The 19,476-nt window shown below is 45.3% G+C and overlaps 1 protein-coding gene across 1 annotated transcript in view; it reads right to left on the bottom strand.

Moving 5' to 3' along the window:
* The window catches only part of nmnat1 (nicotinamide nucleotide adenylyltransferase 1), a 52,390-nt gene that overhangs the window by 25,988 nt on the left and 6,926 nt on the right, over nucleotides 1-19,476 (bottom strand). Inside the window, exons 4-6 of the mRNA XM_060851969.1 lie at nucleotides 15,923-16,106; nucleotides 12,254-12,372; nucleotides 8,472-8,882 (exon numbers count right to left, since the gene is read on the bottom strand). Of these exons, the coding sequence (XP_060707952.1) occupies nucleotides 8,472-8,882; nucleotides 12,254-12,372; nucleotides 15,923-16,106 (714 nt within the window). The remainder of the gene's footprint in view (nucleotides 1-8,471; nucleotides 8,883-12,253; nucleotides 12,373-15,922; nucleotides 16,107-19,476) is intronic.

The following is a 19,476-nucleotide window of genomic DNA, read 5'->3' as shown; positions in this document are numbered from 1 at the left end:
TCTAACTTTTTTCCTTTAAGGATTAGTATTTAATGATCATGCCAGATACCTTTGTATCTACGTTGGTGCTGTAAGTTGCGACTTGTATACTTTTCACTGTATTCATTTGAGTACGTGACAATAAATCTGATTCTAATTATTGGTGATTGAGCAAAGTTTTGGTTTAATGTGATCTTTCAGTATTGGGGGAGAATTTTGATAAATGTTTAAAGGGAACATATTAAAGAGGACTTTGAGGAACGACTTGAGGAGTGGGACTTATTCACAGAATTATGCAGGAGGCCATTCAGTCCATCATGCCTGCACCAATTCTGTTACTTAGCCCCAATCTCTTGCCTTTTCCTCCATACCTTTGCACATTTCTATCCAGTTAAGTAGCTGTACTGTACAGCCTGCATGAGCACGATGGGTTTAATGGCCTCCTGCTGAGGTGGGGGGTGGTGTCAGTTAGCTCAGTTAGCTGGATGGCTGCTTTGTAATGCAGTGACAGCATAGGATCAACTCTCACACCAGCTGAGGTTACCATGAAGGAGTCTCCTTCTCAACCTCTCCCCTCACCTGAGGCATGGTGACAGTCAGGTTAAACTCACACCTATCATTTGTCTCTCCCTCTCTGTCCCTCTCCCTCTCTTGTGACTGGGACTATTGTGACTTTACCTTACTCTGTGCTGTATGATGTGACCTTACATCTTAATGTGGAATAAACTTGGACCAAATAATTAGCTCTTCCAGTTAAAATGTGAAACGAAGACTGATTCTTCCATGGTATGTTGTGTTCATGGGAATGAGAGAACTGAGGATCCAGGGTTCCATAGTAATCCTGGTGGAGGTGAACACTGATGGAATCTTGGGAGCAGCCTGGCTATCAGGAGATGAATGAACAGTGCCAGATTTAGAGACTAAGCATTGACTGCAACACATGAACAACTACTCGCTCTTCAAGTGTCCTGAGACTTTTGACATCCAACTGAAACATTGAAGCAAGATGGAAACTTCAGCGCAATATTTCATTACAATGGTTAGCACCTCTGATCTGGCAGCACTCACTAGACTGTGTACACGTTTGGTGACAGACCATGCATCCCCCCTGAAGCTAAAACTGCTGCCAGCTGGGGTAAAGAGACACACAGCTAATACACCCCTACATCTGTTGGCAACTGCTTCCTATACTTACCTGACAGTGAGGCCAGGAACAATCAGCAGCTAGAGGAACACACTTTCACTGAATCACTTTGACCTCCTCTGCAGAATTGTGCAGTTTTAGTGCATTTACGCCTGAACTTGAGCGGTGTGATGAGGTTACTGAACAGTTGTATTCTCTTTGATTATTTCTGCTTCTCCCCGTTCACCCTGGCTGCAGTAATTTTTTTTTCTGCATCACTTCGATGTTAGTTTGGTCTTAGCCCCTCTCATCCAACCCTAATCCTACCCAGGGACTGTGATTATATCTCGGGTTAATGGGAGTTAGGAAGATGTCAGTGGGTTTAAACAACCTAATCAGATTTCAAATGTAATCAATGAGCACATTTCCATTTCTCTAAGTAAGGCTCACTCAGGGTGATGGGCCTTCATTGCTACTCTTTACTAAAGTCCAAATAATCCAGTTTTGTGCTTTTTTTTGTAAATACATTTATTAGCAATTTTTAAAAATTTTACAAACATATAAAATTATTGAAATCAACAATCACAAATATCAGTTTAATAAAAATAAAAAAAACACAAATTACAATACAACTACCATCTACTAACCACTAACCTACTCTATAATACAAAGCAAATCCTAACACTGTGCAAAGCAACATCAAAAAAAAAGCAAAAAAAAACACAGAACAGCTAAGCTCGGCACAAGGCTCCCAAACAAAGGAACGGGAGCATTGTATATATACCTGTATTAACTCAGGAGATCCCCTCCAGGGCCCAGGGCTTGACAAATCTAATCATCCTGGTTAAATAAACGCTCTAGTTAAGACAACTGATAAATCTATATCCAAAGAACTCATGTAGGGCTGCCATGTCTTATAAAAATGGTCTGTTGTGTGGTGCATCACGTTTGTGACAAAGTCCAAGGGAATGTGCTCCATAACTAATGTCTGCCATCCCAGCAAGCCCGGGGGGGGGGGGGTTCTCAGACACCCAGTTCATCAGAATATTCTTCCGTGCACAGTATGCAAGAATATTAAATAGTTTCTTCCCATGCCCGTCTAAAGATGGTAAATTCAGTAAACCTAAGAGGAGAGATATCGGGTCTACTTTGACTTCAGTCCTCAATACCCTCCCTATCTCTCCCGCCACAGCGCTCCAATAAACACAGAGCCTGTGGTATGTCCAGAAGCAATGGGTAAGAGTACCTACACTTATTTTACATTTGGGGCACACTGAAGATACCCCTTTTTTAAACTTCGTCAGATAGTCTGGTGCCAGATCAGCCCTGTGCAGAACTTTTAACTGAGTAGCACATGTCCTGTTACAGATTAAGATCTCTCGAGTATTCTCCCATGTTTCAGAAGAGATCTCCACTCCCAGCTCTTGCTCCCAGACCTCACATAACCGATTAATATCCTAACAGGCCCTGCCACCCAGCAAGCGATAGAGGGCAATAACCGAAAGGGTGCTAGTGGAACGTAGCAACAAGCTCTCTGTATCGGATTTATAGGGCTTAGTGAGAAGCGTAGTCTTCTTCTGGATGCAATCCCTAACCTGAAAAAATGCGGAAAAATCTCTGCCGGGCAACCCGTATTTGCCGCTCAGTTGCTCAAAAGACATCATAACCTCTCCCTCAGACAAGTCACCCAAACTAGAAACTCCTCTCGCTGCCCATAGTGTAAACCCTGAGTCCATCATCCCTAGTTGAAACACTGGCATGCCAACTATAGGTGTAAGTGGTGAAGTCTTGGATAAGCAACCCTCACTCTGACACATCGCCCTCCATGCCTTGACTGTATGAATGACAATGGGGTTCCGGCAATGGTCCATAACTGTCCTCACCTTATCCATGAACACCAGGTTAATAAGAGGGCACTTTGCTTGGGAAACCTCAATATCCAGCCATATTGAGTTTGGATCGTTACCTACCCAATCACAGACAAAGGACAGCAGGGAACTCAATTGATACCTTCTGATGTCTGGGAAATCAACTCCTCCCCCTCCTTGAGGTAATAGCAATTTAGTAAGTTTGATGAGGGGCTGCCCACGATACCAGACAAAGGAACCAAATCACCCCATTAGCTTCCGCAGCATTGACCTGGGAAACATTATAGAGAGCATACGGATAGAATAAAGCAAACGAGGAAGAACATTCATCTTAATGAGAGATATTCGGCCCAGCCATGAAATTGGAAGAGCCCCCCCTCCATCTCTGGAGATCTCGCCTAATATTGTCTAGCAAATGAGCAAAGTTAGTCTGAAATAACAGATCAAACTTGAGGGTAATAAAAATGCCTAGGTATTGGAACCCTCCCCTTGACCACTTAAAAGGTAACTTAGAGCCACCTTCAACTTCTGGCACATCCTTAAGGTTCCCCAAAGGCATATCCTCCGATTCTGCAAAGTTAATCTTATATCCTGAAATAGCCCCAAATTAATTGATACATTGTATCAAATGGGGTACGGAGGTGATCGGGTTCGATAAAAACAGAAGGACATCATCCGCGTACAGTGTAATCTTGTGTGCCCTCGATCCCACTTCCGGACCGGTTATGTGGACATTCTGATGAATAGCCTCTGCCAGTGGCTCTATCACCAACGTAAACAACAACAGTGAGAGGGGGCAGCCTTGCTGATTACCCCGACCAATTGTAAAATTCCCAGACTTCACCCTGTCGGTGATGACTGCGGCCAGAGGGTGGCAATATAAAACCTGGCAAAGACCCCACCCAACCCAAACTGTTCTAAGACATAAAAAAGATACCGCCATTCCACCCAGTCAAATGCTTTCTCTGCATCTAAGGAAATCATCAGCCCCTGAATCGATTATTGCTGACAAACTTGGACCATATTCAGCAACCGTCTAATATTATTAGAGGACCTACGGCCCCTTATAAAGCCGATCTGGTCCTCTTTAATAATATGGGGCAACACCCTTTCCAATCTCAGCACCAGGATCTTGGACAGAATCTTGAAATCTGAATTTAATAGAGAGATGGGCCTGTATGAGGCACAATCCTCAGGAACCTTCCCCTTCTTAAGAATTAAGGAAATATTAGCTTCTCTCAAAGATGGTGATAGGCATTCATGCATATAGGAGTGATTGTACATCTCCAACATCGGCCCTGACAGAATCCCTATAAACTCCTGATAAAACTCACCCGGAAGAACATCAGGGCCAGGCGCTTTCCCACTCTGAAGTTGCCTAGCTGTATTTCCTGAACTGTCAAGGGGGCATTAAGGAGAGAGGCCTGTTCCAAGGTTACCCCTGGGAGGTCCAGGTTCTTAAAAAAGGTCTCCATTTTAGCACTCCCGTCTTTGCAACCTTCAGACCGATACAATTCAGAATAAAAGCTCTGAAAAGCCTCATTAATCTTTTTAGCATTGTATGTAAGGAGCCGGGCGCTGTCTCTGATTGCAGTAATGGACTAAGAAGCACGCTTTTTCCTAGTCAGTACGCTAAATACTTCCCTGGCCTATCCCCATATTCGAACACTCTCTGTCTAGCAAAAGCAAGTTCTTTCTTTGCGTTTTGTGTCAGTATTGAATTCAAGGCAGCCCGGAGGGCCGTGATCTGCTGTAGCTTAGTCACCAAAGGCCGCACAAAATGTGCTGCCTCTGCGGCTTTCAACCGCATCTCAAGTAGACTCTGCTGTTCCTCCTTCTGTCATTTCCGGCTAGCTGAATAGGAAATAGCTAATCCCCTAGAAAAGGCCTTAGCAATCTCCCACAGCATAGACGGACTACTAGCCATGTCCAAGTTGATAGTCAAGAATTCCTGAAACTCCTTCAAAAAGTATTCCACAAATTTGGAATCCTTAAGGAGAAAGGGTTCCAAATGCCAGTGCCACAGACCTAGCCCTTCACTCTTGGCCTTAACCTCCAAATATACTGCCGCATGATCAGAGACAGCTATATTCCCAATTTTACAAATCGTAATTGAATCCAGAAGGGCCGAGGAAGACAGAAACAGGTCAATCCTCATATGACATTTAGGTGGGTTTGAAAAAAAAGGTGAAGTTCCTGCCGGTAGAGTGAAGACATCTCCAAATATCCACCAGCCCCAACCCCTCGCATAAATCAACCACCTGCTTGGCCTGTGAAGAAATAGTTGGGGACCCACAAGGCATCCTGTTTGCTGTTGGATCCAAAAGACAATTAAAATCCCCCCCCCATAATAATGTGCCACATTCCAAAAGCACTCAACTTAGAGAAAGCACTAATCAAAAATTTGAGGGAATGTGCCGGAGGACAGTAGACATTTAAAATGCCATATTCCTCCCCATGTATCAGGGCTTCAAGTATCACAAACCATCCCTGCTCATCTTTCACTTGCTCTAATAATGTGAACGGAAGATTTTTCTGGATAAGTACCACCACTCCCCTACTTTTAGTAGTAAAGGGTGAAAAGAATACCCGGTCATAAACCCCCTGTTGTAATTTCAAGTGTTCCCTATCATCAAGATGGGTTTCCTGCAACAAAGCGATATCAACCCTTTCCTTCTTAAGGCTAGAAAGCACTTCTTTCCTTTTAATAGGCGAATGACTTCCCTTAATGTTCCAGGTGCACCATTTCATAAGACACTTAGCCATATCCCCATTCAGAGGCCCTTGAACCCCTCGGAGGGAGAACCCTGCTTACAAAGCGCCGAGCATAAGTAAATAGATTCGAAAAACTACATATACAAAAACTAATCTATCATAACTATAAACAACTATTACTACCAAAAAACTACAAAGAAAACCAACTATAGAACCTTGAATGGAAGACTCTTCCCCCTACCCATAGGGGGCACTCACCCTACCCATCCCCTCCTTCACAGCTCCTTCAAACCTGGACTGTGCCCCAGCCTTAGGCCAGAAAAAAAAACAAGGAGATGATCCTTAAATCAAAAGACAAAGTCAGAATGAGCACTCCACCTATCCCTGGCTTCATGTCACCCCTACTTGTGACTAAAAGAGAAGCAAAACAAATAAAAAAAAGGGAGAGAGACAACAAAGAACGTCCACAAATATCCCATCAGAAAATCCAGTTCTTAAAAAAAAGGAACAACTTATTCCAAAGTCTTTTCCCCCCCTTTCCAAAAAGGAAATATTAGGGAGAAGGAAAGGAATAAAAAAAGGAAGGGAAAACATGGGGAAAAATAGAAAAAAGAACAAACATATTCTTCAGGCCAATCCATCTATTTGAAAGTGTCCACAAAGTTTTTAGCCTTATCCGCTGAGTCAAATGTATAAACTGAGTCCTCATGGTTGAAACAAAGTACTGCAGGATACCTCATGGAGTACTGGATGCCCAGCTACTTTTTAATTTAATCTAAGGACTTCCTCTTTCAGATTACAGCTGCTGAAAAATCCTGGAAAAACATGATTTTTGATCCCTTGTACAGCAGCGCCTGTGGATCTTTTCCCAGGGATCTGGAAGCTTCTATGACTTTTTGCTTGTCCTTATATGAGTGGAAATACACGAGGACCAGGCGGCGACGCTGCACCGACCCTGACCTGTGCACTGTAACCCGATACGCCCTTTCAATCTGAAGCCTGCTGGACTCCATGTGAAGGCCCAAAAACTTCAGCAGCCAGCTTTCAAAGAAGCTGACTGGCTGCTCACCTTCCTCACCTTCAGGGAGCCCGACAATTCGGAGATTTATCCTCCGACCTCGATTTCCGAGGTTGTTGATATGGTTTCGCAAGGCCCGTACCTCTCGCTCCAGCACCTGGATCCGACTGGACGAGGACTCCATTGCAGCTTCCAAGGCCTTAGTTCAACCCTCCACCTCCTCCAGCCTCTCCCCGAGGCCCTGGATCTCCTGCTCATACTTCTGCAGCATGGATGTGATAGGTTGGACCTGGGCACGAATCTCCCCACGGAGCTCCTCAACTTTCAAGGTAAGTTTCTCCATCGCTGCAGCCAATTCCTTTGAGTCTGTCAGGTCCCCGGGGAGGTGCGGGTGGGGGTGGGGGGGGGTGGGTGGTGTTCAGGAGAGGCTGCTGTTGCTGCAATATCTGGTGTGGTCGGTGCTGCAGGGGACTGTCCTCCCTGCTGCTGTTTGCTCGCTCCTTTTCCCTTTGACATCCGTCCCACTCCCAAATATTAACAAATATGTGTTCTGTAAGGTTTTAAACTAATATTTCCACCACATAAGTTGGTCAGGGATGGCAAAAAACACTGGTATGCCTTGGCTGTTAGGCACAGCTGTCCACAGCAGTCCTGCAGAATTGCCACCATCTTGCCGAGTCAGTTTTGTGCCGTTTTTTAAAAATTCAGACTCAATCAAAATCACACAAGTTGAAAGTTTGGTCCATCCATCATCTCAACCCTGACACGGTATATTCAATATGTTTTAAGGGGGCTCCTCTGGCCCATCTCCTAAGTGTGGGTTGCTTAGCAATTAGCAGTTAGGCTCCAGGGCCTATGCTCCTTTCATATTAAAAGTTTTAAGTGCTCTATCCTGGGGAGGCTTTTACCTTGTGTTCAACTGGACTGTCCAGCACTGAGGACTCCAGCTCAGAGATCCAGGCATGGCTACCTTAGGCAAGGTCCATTACTAAACACTTGAGCAGTTACACTGGAGATGGGCAAGGCTCCATGACACATCCCCATTTTCAACAGGGTCTAAACTCCATCAGTCAGGCTCTGAATAACAAACTTTAGAGAGTGTGACATATGCCTCAGGAGCCTCCTCAGATAAATCCTCAGTCTCTAAGACAGGGAGATGGGGCAGGAGGTTGTGATCTCCATCACCAGCTCCCAGTTGGAGGTTGATGTTTGGCCTCTAGATGTAGGCGTGACCATTATCAAAACTGAAAGTGCTCAAAATGAGCACAGTCTAGGTTGGTAATTGGTTTACACAGAGAGTCATTGTAAATGGCAATGCCTCTAACGTCGACAGTGTGTGACAAGTGGTTGCTTACAAAGGATGACTATTGAGACTTCATAAATATCAATGAAGTGAAAGAAGAGACAGGTTGGATATCCAAGTTTGCAGATGGTTCTAGTTAGGAGGTCTAAAACAGCATAACACATCAACAAGGCAGTATTCCAAAACATTATAATTTAATATATTAAAATGTTCTCCCCTACAGTAGCCTTGAGACACATAATATGTAGCTAATTCCATGGACAATAATACAGCATTTATTTTTAGGTTTTGCCATGAGACAATGGCGTAAACAAACTCCTTATCACCCATCATATCAGACACCCGCATCCCCCTCTCCATCCTTGGAGTCTGATACAGCACTGAGGTCATTTACTCTATTAAAAATAATCCTTATCCCAAAACATACAATAAAAATAATACATGATCAATCTGATCCAGTCTGACCCTGTGACGAATTTCTATTTGATAATTTTCCATAACGTTCTAATGGTGCCAAAGTGACATTAGAGTTTTTGTCTTCACTACATGGATTGTACAAATTGTGCTGTTGAATATACTCAATGACGGAATCAGGTATCACATATTTAACACTCTGTCCCCTTCGCAAAGCTCGTCGAACCTTTGTGGCTGAGATATCATTGGCTATCCACTCTGTCACAAGGTGAATATTTTCCTTGAACTTCCACATGATGTCAGACTCGTAGACCAATTTCTCCACGTTGCTTCCGAGACGGCTGATGCACACAATGCCAAATTTCCCGACGATCTCTTCAATGTCTTCCTGCTTCCACAGGTTGGGAACGGCAAAAGACTCCACAACATCAGCTCCGCAGAGGAGCATTAAACCAGGAACCTCTGGAGAGGAAACAAAATCCCTTTAAATGCAGCAGGTTATTGGGTTATTGACTTTAAAGTAGATCGATGAAGGTCTTGAGAATGATGAACAAAACATGGAAAACAATTTTAGCAGTCACCTGAGGCTGTTATCACTATTCTAAGAAACAATTCTTGCATACAAACATAGGGGCAAAAGCAGGTCTCTCAGCCCCTCAATACATCATTCAAATTCTTTGTGGATGCTCTGATTTACTCCCACATTCCCATCCACCTTTCAGCCCCTTGTTAATCAGGAATCTGTCCATCATGCCTTCAAGATATTCCGAAACTCTGTTTCCACCACCTCGAAAGAAAGAGAGTTCCTAAGATTCTCAACCTTCTGAGATAGAAAATTCTCATCTGTCTAAACTGGGTGGCATTTTACTTGGAAACACGGAACCTTTGTACAGTAATAAATCTACAGTGCAGACAGAAGCCCTTCAGTCCAGTCTGTGCCAGTCAAAACCATCCAATCATTCTATTCCCATTTTCCGGCACTTGGCCTTGTATCTAGATTAGTGCTGCTGGAAGAGCACAGCAGTTCAGGCAGCATCCAAGGAGCAGTGAAATCGACGTTTCGGACAAAAGCCCTTCATCAGGAATAAAGGCAGTGAGCCTGAAGTGTGGAGAGATAAGCTGGAGGAGGGTGGGGGTGGGGAGAAAGTAGAATAGAGTACAATGGGTGAGTGGGGGAGGGGATGAAGATGATGGGTCAGGGAGGAGAGGGTGGAGTGGATAGGTGGAAGAGGAGCTAGGCAGGTAGGACAAATCCGGGCAAGTCATGGGGACAGTGCTGAGCTGGAAGTTTGGAACTAGGGTGAGGTGGGGGAAGGGGAAATGAGGAAACTGTTGAAGCCCACATTGATGCCCTGGGGTTGTATACCTTGGCATTGTAAATGCACGTTCAACTACCCCTTCAATGTGATGATGGCTTCTGCCTCTGCCATCCTGACAGACAGTCAGTTCCAGACTCCCACCACCCTCTACAAGAAAAAAAAATTCCTCACATCCCTCACCTTAAGCCCTCCTCGTTTTAGAAAAGAACATTGGAAAAGAACAGACTTTTTTAATGACAATCAACATTGGTCGCAAGGTCAGTGTTAGATTAATTTTTAATTTCATAGAATCCCTACAGTGTGGAAGCAGCCCATTTGGCCCAATGAGTCTACACTGAGCATCTCACCCAGATTCACCACTTTACCTTATCCCTGCAACCTCGCATTTCCCATGGCTAATCCACCTAGTCTGCACATCCCTGGATATTATGGGACAATTAGGCACAGCCAATCCAACCTAACCTGTGCACCTTTGGACTGTGGGAAGAAACTGGAGCACCCAGAGGAAACCCACGCAGACATGGGGAGAACGTGCAAACTCCACACAGACAGTCACCCAAGGTGGGAATCAAACCTGGGGCTTAGAGGGAGCAATGCTAACCACAAAGCCATTGTTGGTGAAATAAAATTTCAGATTTTATTCAATTCAGATTTGACCATCTGCCAAGGGTGACATGTCCTGGGTTTCTGGGTTACCACTCCAGTGACAGCAAACCAGAAAACACCAGTCTGCGAGATCCTTCAATGGGATATGAATGTTTCTAACTACTTTTGTTTGCTACTCACGGATGGCAAACAACTTCCTCCTGGAGCCTGCAGCTCCCGGAATGGCTGGGAGATAAAACATAGCAGCAAAACCAACACCCAACCAGGGGTTCAAAACTGTCCCCTCCCCACCAGCACCACTGCCTTCTATTGGTGATCTCGCTTATAGTTCCCGCTGATTGAAGTAGATTGGGGAATAATTCTGAACTTAGCTATGTGCCATTTCAGAGCGTTTGTCACTAAATGAGGTGGGACTCTAAACATTTTGTTTTTTTTTTCTAAATAAAAACCATTAATTTACTTTGTAGAATCTTAAATGCGTAGTGGGAGGTAGTGGCCTAGTGGTATTATCGCTGGACTGGTAATCCAGAGATCCTGCTAATACTCTGGGACCCAGGTTCAAACCCCACCATGGCAGATGGTGGAATTTGAATACAATAAACATTTGGAATGTGCAGTCTTATGATGACCATGAATCAATTGAAAGGAAAAACTCATCTGATTCACTAAATATCCTTTCATTCTGCCCTTAGTTCATAAGGTATGAGGGCAGAATCTGGCCCATTGAGCCTGCTCCACTATTCGGCCAAGGCTGATATGCTCCTCACCCCCACTTTCCTGCCTTCTCCCCCATAACCCTTTACCAATTAAAGATCTGTCTAACTCCTCCTTAAATTTACTGACTATCCCAGTATCCAATGCAATTCGGGGCAGCGAATTTCACAGATTCACAATTTGGGAGAAGTAGATTAGATTAGATTACTTACAGTGTGGAAGCAGGCCCTTCGGCCCAACAAGTCCACACCGACCCGCTGAAGCTCAACCCACCCATACCCTACATTTACCCCTTACCTAACACTATGGGCAATTTAGCATGGCCAATTCACCTGACCCGCACATCTTTGGACTGTGGGAGGAAACCGGAGCACCCGGAGGAAACCCACGCAGACACGGGGAGAACGTGCAAACTCCACACAGTCAGTCGCCTGAGGCGGGAATTGAACCCGGGTCTCAGGCGCTGTGAGGCAGCAGTGCTAACCACTGTGCCACCGTGCCGCCCACTAGTTTCTCCTCAACTCGGTTTTGAAATTGCTGCCCCTTATCCTAAGAATATGAGCTCTCATCCTAGAATGTCCCACAAGAGGAAGCAACCATTCCACGTTTATTTTATCCACACCTTTTATGTTCTTGAAGATCTCAATTTGATCTCCCCTCATTCTTCTAAATTCCTGACAGTATAGGCCTACATTCGTGGGTGGCACGGTGGCACAGTGGTTAGCACTGCTGCCTCACAGCGCCAGGGACCTGGGTTCAGTTCCTGCCTCAGGCGACAGACTGTGTGGAGTTTGCACGTTCTCCCTGTGTCTGCGTGGGTTTCCTCCGGGTGCTCCGGTTTCCTCCCACAGTCCAAAGATGTGCGGGTCAGGTGAATTGGCCATGCTAAATTGCCCGTAGTGTTAGGTAAGGAGTATATGTAGGGGTATGGGTGGGGTTCGCTTCGGCGGGTCGGTGTGGACTTGTTGGGCCGAAGGGCCTGTTTCCACACTGTAAGTAATCTAATCTAAAAAAAATTCTTTCAGGGAAGGAGGCTGCCATCCTTACCTAGCCCACATGTGACTCCAGGCCCACAGCAATGTCTCTTAACTGCCCTCTGAGCAATAATTGCTGACCTAGCCATGACGCCCTCAGCCTGTGAATGAATTTTTAAAAACGTAACCATAAGTTTTGTTACATCTGCTTTGTAAACACCTTTTGCTTCCAGGGTACTGTCATCTTTCTCATTGAGCTTCCTTTTCTTGCCCTTCCTGCGTTGGGTTGCGATTTTCTTCTCGTTGTTGCTGAAGCTGTCCAAATGCTCAGAATGGTATCTGTGTAAAAATACCAAAGGCAGTGTTGGGAAGGGAAAAAAAAAACTTCAAGCATAATTCTCAAAATGGCTGTTCTTCTTCTCTTGGCTCAACAACAGTTGAGTTTTTAGTGATATTTTGTGAAGTTCTTCTGCGCTGGAACCATTGGGTTTGTTGTTCCCAGGATTGTGGCAGGGTTGACTTCAGCAATGAAGTGATTAAGAATCTCCTGTGTGTTGTTTGGATTTGCAGTTGCACTGTAGAACCCACAGGGGGCTCTCGGAGGGTTGAGGGTCTTTGTAACAGCTTACCATAGAGCGATGTGGGAGCAGAGTCCTTGTGCATATTTAAGGCTGAGATAGGTTCTCAATCAGTTGGGGAAACAAGGATTACAGGGAAAAGGGCAGGAAAGTGGATGTGAGGAATGTCACATTAGCCATGATTCTACTGAATGGTGGAACAGGCTCGAGGGGCTGAACGGCCTTCTCCTGTTCCCATTTCTTGTTCTCCTATGGGAAAGGGGAGCAGAACAAGTCAATCCCCATCACCCATGTCCCAGAAACAGACAGGCTGGCTATCCCCAGCAGTTTTGATGCCAGAGTTGGGGATGGATATAAGCCTATGGAAGAACGCAATGACCAAGGAAGGCATAGGGAAGGAAAACATCATTGGAGTCTGGTCATAACAAACACTCAGTTTCATTAGGAAGACAAATTCAAGCAATCTCCTCCACTTTGGTCACTGGCACCTGATATAGGTCATCACTGAGCCAGAGTCTGTAAGGGGTTTCTCATGTCCCCTGTGCATTCACAGGACCGTCTATCACCCAACACAGGGTGCTCTGCCCATCAACCTGGGCCGCAAATGGACCAGAAAATACCTCCTGACATCAGGAGAAATTCAAGCCCACATTTAATGCCCACTGCAGACAGATTCAACAGGCCACTGGATAATTATATGGATAGAAATAATGTGTAAGGACGCTGGGGGAAGGGCAGGCGATTGACACGAGGCGATAATGCTGATGGGATGAATTGCCTCCATAACGATTCTGTGAAATAATTCAGCAACAGTTAATGGCCACCAGTGAGATACCAACAAGTACTTCAATTCTGTCCTCACTGCCAGAAATATATAGCCCCGTGAGAGAATCCCAATTAGAGTCAGAGTCATAAAGCATGGAAGCAGACCATTTGGCACAATTCATCTATACCAACCAGGTTTCCTGAACTAATCTAGTCCCATTTGCCTGCATTTGGCCCAAATCCATTTAAACCTTTCCTTTTCATGTACTCGTCCAAATGTTTTTTTTAGATATTCTAACAAGCAGCTTGTTTCATACACGCACCACCCTCTGTGTAAAAATGTTGCCCCTCAGATCCCTTTTAAATCTTTCCCCGCTCACCTTAAACCTATGCCCTCTAACTTTGGAATCTCCCATCACCGAGAAAAGACGTTGGCCCTATTTATGCCCAAAGTTTGGGAGAAGATTTGTAGCTCGGGGTGGTTCTGTTCGTCGAGCTGAGAATTTGTGTTGCAGATGTTTCGTCCCCTGTCTAGGTGACATCCTCAGCGTTTGGGAGCCTCCTGTGAAGCGCTTGTGATCTTTCCACCGGCATTTATAGTGGTTTGAATCTGCCACTTCCAGTTGTCAGTTCCAGCTGTCCGCTGCAGTGGTCGGTATATTGGGTCCAGTTCGATGTGCTTATTGATTGAATCTGTGGATGAGTGCCATGCCTCTAGGAATTCCCTGGCTGTTCTCTGTTTGGCTTGTCCTATAATAGTAGTTTTGTCCCAGTCGAATTCATGTTGCTTGTCATGGGTGTGTGTGGCTACTAAGGATACCTGGTCATGTCGTTTCGTGGCTAGTTGGTGTTCATGGATGCGGGTTGTTAGCTGTCTTCCTGTTTGCCCTATGTAGTGTTTTGTGCATTCCTTGCATGGGATTTTGTACACTACATTGGTTTTGCTCATGCTGGGTATCGGGTCCTTCGTTCTGGTGGGTTGTTGTCTGAGAGTGGCTATTGGGTTGTATACTGTTATGAGTCCTAGTGGTCGCAGTAGTCTGGCTGTCAGTTCGGAAATGCTCTTGATGTATGGTAGTGTGGCTAGTCCTTTGGGTTGTGGCATGTCCTCGTTCCATTGTCTTTCCCTTAGGCATCTATTGATGAAATTGCGCGGGTATCTGTTTTGGTACAGAGAACACCGAACGGAGAATTCACCACAAAGGTATACAGGAAAGCCACACACACAGACCAAGTCCTGAACTACGAAAGCAACCACCCCAACACACACAAAAGAAGTTGCATCAAGACACCATTCAAAAGGGCCACAACACACTGCAGTACACCAGAACTGCAAAAAGAGGAAGAAGAACATCTATACAATGTATTCGCCAAAAACGGATACCTGCGCAATTTCATCAATAGATGCCTAAGGGAAAGACAACGGAACGAGGACATGCCACAACCCAAAGGACTAGCCGCACTACCATACATCAGGAGCATTTCCGAACTGACAGCCAGACTACTGCGACCACTAGGACTCATAACAGCACACAAACCAACAGCCACTCTCAGACAACAACTCACCAGAACGAAGGACCCGATACCCAGCATGAGCAAAACCAATGTAGTGTACAAAATCCCATGCAAGGAATGCACAAAACACTACATAGGACAAACAGGAAGACAACTAACGATCCGCATCCATGAACACCAACTAGCCACGAAACGACACGACCAGCTATCCTTAGTAGCCACACATGCAGATGACAAGCAACATGAGTTCGACTGGGACAACACTGCTATTATAGGACAAGCCAAACAGAAAACAGCCAGGGAATTCCTAGAGGCATGGCACTCATCCACAGATTCAATCAATAAGCACATCGACCTGGACCCAATATACCGACCACTGCAGCGGATAGCAATTGACAACTGGAAGTGGCAGAGACAAACCACTATAAATGCCGGAGGAAACATCACAGAAGCGCTTCACAGGAGGCTCCCAAGCACTGAGGATGTCACCTAGACAGGGGACGAAACGTCTGCAACACTAATTCCCAGCTCGGTGAACAGAACCACAACTATTTATGCCCCTCACAGTTTTATAAACCTCTATAAAGGTCTCCCCCTCAGCCTCATACACCCCAAGGAAAAAAGTCCTAACCTATCCAGCCTCCGCTTATGACTCAAACCCTCCAGTCCCAGTTACATCTGTGTCAATCTGCTTTGCACCCTTTCCAGTTTAATAACATCCTTCTTATAGCAGAGCAACCAAAACTGTATGCAGGACTTCAAATGTGGCCTCACCGATATCCTGTACAGCTGCAACATAACATCCCAACTCCTTACTCAATGCACTGACCAATAAAGGTGCTAAACGCCTTCTTCACTATCTTTTCCACATGCGACTTCACCTTCAAGGATCTTTGTACTCGCACCCCTTGGTCTCTCATTTTGCTGCTGGATGCAGTAAGGTGACTGGCTAAGAGTACAGTGACGCATTAATCTTATAGAGTAGGGTTTTGATAAGAGGATTGAACCGAGTTTTCCAGAGCCTCACTCACCTGAGAACTTTAGCAGTCTCCAACCACTCTTCTTGTTGACTTTCCCAAGAGCTCTCTGTCACCCAGTCACTGTTCTCTGTTGCCTTTCTCACCATGGCTAGTCGATGTTTCACTTCAATTAGACCCTTCTTCTTGTATGCATCACCCACTGGCGATATAATACCCTTTATTACCTTGTACTTCCCTGAAAAAGATAAGTGTTAGATAAAGCTTTGACTGTACCTTCCAAAACCAGCAACTGTGGAAGGATAAGGGCAGCAGATACACTACCGCCTACAAGCTCCACTCCAGGCCACTCATTATCCAGACCTAGACATATCGTCATTCCTTCACTGTAGCTGGGTCAAAGCCCATAATGCCCTCCCTCATAACTACCGTTAGTGTACCCATACCACATGGACTGTAAGAAGGTGGCTCACAGGAAGGAATAATAAATGTCCTTGTCTTACCATAAATACCAGGAGACAGTGAGGTCTGCAGACGCTGGAGGTCAGAGTTGAGAGTGTGTTGCTGGAACCACAACTATTTATGCCCCTCATGGTTTTATAAACCGTGGAGCATCCGAGGAGCAGGAAAATGGAGCAGGAGCAGCAACACACACTTACCACTGATACCCACATCCCATCAAATAAAGTCTGAATACGTTTTGTTCACTATCCAGGGCAAAGCAGCCCATCTAACACCCTCAACAGTCACTCTCTGTGCTGCCAATGCACAGTTACAGCAGTGTGTACCATCCACAAGATGCACTGCAGCAACTCACCAAGGCTCCTCAGACAGCACCTTCCAAACCTGCAACACCTACCATCTGGAAGAACAAAGGGCAGCAGATGCATGGGAACATCAGCCCCTGCAAATTCTCCTCTAAGTCACTCACCATCCTGACCCGGACATTATCCTATCATTCCTTCAGTGTCACTGGGTCAGAAACGTGGAACTCGCTCCCTAACAGCATTGCTCTACGCCCCAAAGACTGTAGTGGTTCAAGAAAGCAGCTCACCACCACCTTCTCAAGGGCCAACCAGGGACGGGTAACAAATGCTGGCCCAGCCAGCAACACCCACACCCCATGAATGAATAATGAAGCATGACAGTCTGCTACTGACCCTGTGTGTAAAGTGGGTAACAAAGATACAGCCACTGATTAGGAATGGACACAACTGAGGAAGATGCAGATGCTACAAACATGAAATAAGGCAGGAATCACTCATCAGGCCTCTGGGAAAGGAAGAGAATTAACATTGAAGGTCAAAGAGTGGAGCCCAGAGGAGTGTTCTCAAAGACAGAGATATAGGGGTTCACGTACATTGTTTCTTGAAATTTGTATCACAGCTGCTGTTGGTGGCTTGGTGGCTCAGTGGTAGCACTGCTGCCTCACAGCGCCAGGGACCCGAGTTCGATTCCAGCCTCAGGCAACTGTCTGTGTGGAGTTCTCCCTGTGTCTGCATGTGTTTCCTCCCACAATCCAAAGATGTGCAGTTTAGGTGAATTGGCCATGCTAAATTGCCCCATAGGTGTGCAGGTTTGGTACACTAGTCAGGGGTAAACTTAGGGGAACGGGTCTGGGTGCGTCACTTGTAGGTATGGGCTGGTTGGGCCAAATGGCCTGTTTCCACACTGTAGGATTCTATGAGTCTTGGAAGTCTGGATGGTGAAAAAAGTGTTTAGTGCGCTTGCTTTCATTGCTCAGACCATCGAATGTAGGGAGTTGGGACGTCATGTTGAGCTTGTACAGAATGTTGGTAAGGCCACTTTTTGGCGTACTGTGTCCAGTTCTGGTTGCTCTGCTATTGGAAGGACATTATTAAATTGGAAAGGGAGCAGAAAAGATTTACCAGGATCTTACCAGCACTGGAGGATTGGATTATAAGGAAAGGCTGGAACTTTTTGCACTGGAGTGTCAGAGGCTGAGGGGTGACCTTATACAGGTTTATAAAGTCATGATGGGCATGGATAAGGTGAATAGGAGAAAGTGAGGACTGCAGATGCTGAAGATCAGAGCTGAAAATATGTTGCTGGAAAAGCGCAGCAGGTCAGGCAGCATCCAAGGAGCAGACGAGTTGACGTTTTGGGCATGAGCCCTTCTTCAGGAGGGTTCCTGAAGAAGGGCTCATGCCCGAAACATCGATCTACTGCTCCTTGGATGCTGCCTGACCTGCTGCGCTTTTCCAGCAATGGATAAGGTGAATAGCAAATGTCTTTTCTCGAAGATGGGGGAATTCAAAACCCCATAGGAGTTAAAAAGCCCAAAAGAGATATGCAAAGGCTTTACTATAAATCCACAGTTTAGCCCAAACATCAGGTTCCACCATTCCCTGTCCAGAAACACTAGGAAAAAAGTCAGTTTTTTTTTTACAAAGGAATAAACACAGTGCTAAATACTGTAGTCTAAGCATCCAATTGCCTAAATACAACCAGTGCCCACAAGGGCAGTGTGCCAAGATCAAAAAAAAATCAACAAAGGGAGGAGACTAATCAAAATGGAGTTGGTGGTGGGAAAAACCAATGCACCCCAGCCAGATCACCCAAATAAACAAGTTACTTGCACTGCAGTACTCCAACAATAAAAAAGAAAGGTGCGGAAAAACAGGGCAAGGAGCTAAACTTGGATGGTGTCGCTCCGGGAGATAATGCCCTCCAGCTTCCCCCCCCATGGGAGAACATAGCATTTTTCAAAAATGTTTAGAGGTGACTGCTTCAAAACAACAAAACAGAATGAGTAGAAATTGCCTGGTGACATCTGACCCCGAAAATTCAGCTATGGTTTTCTGCAATAACTACCTGTTTCATCAGAAAACTTTAGATATTTTTAATCACTCTTTTCTGAGGTGTTATTACACACCTCTGCAGCAGGTGGGACTTGAACCCAGGTCTCTGGGCTCACCACCACTGTGCCACACAGGTCCTCGAGGACATAACTTTTATTTTAAAATAAAACACCAAAATCAGCCACGTTACTAAAGAGCCGAAAGTGAGGTCTGCGGATGCTGGAGATTAGAGTCAAGAGTGTGTTGCTGGAAAAGCACAGCAGGTCAGGCAGCATCCAAGGGGCAGGAAAATCTTACTAATGTTACTAATGAAACAGCTTTACCCCAAGGAGAGACAAAGTGACAATTACAAAAAGGAAGGTTAGAAAGAGAGGGAGGGGATTAAATTAGATCTGGAGGTATGTAAAGAAGCCATCTCTTTTTCTTAGACACAGAAAATTTATTTGATTTACAAAATTATACCATTACCTCATTGGTTCCAATAGTTGTGACTTGCTCGTTTTTGATAATATAAATAGTTGCAGTGTCCAATGTGCATTAACTTCCTTAATCAGCTTGGAAGCTGTCCCTTTAAAAGGAAGGGCCCCCTTGTTGATCAGTGGTAATGTCGCTACCTTTGAGGTAGGGGGTCCTGGCTTGGAGCCCCACCTGCCCAAAGCTGTGTAACAGGCTGATCAGAAAATATCTCCCTTTAAAAAGGATTAAGAGCTGTTGTGGCACAGTGGCAGGTGACTCTACCTGAGAGCCAGGAGATCCAGGTTCAGGTCCCATCTGATCCCGGAGGTG

Source organism: Hemiscyllium ocellatum, chromosome 37 (assembly GCF_020745735.1).
Source record: "Hemiscyllium ocellatum isolate sHemOce1 chromosome 37, sHemOce1.pat.X.cur, whole genome shotgun sequence".
NCBI lineage: Eukaryota > Metazoa > Chordata > Chondrichthyes > Orectolobiformes > Hemiscylliidae > Hemiscyllium > Hemiscyllium ocellatum.
Note: the sequence above shows the minus strand (reverse complement) of the source record. Positions and strands in the feature narration are given on the sequence as shown.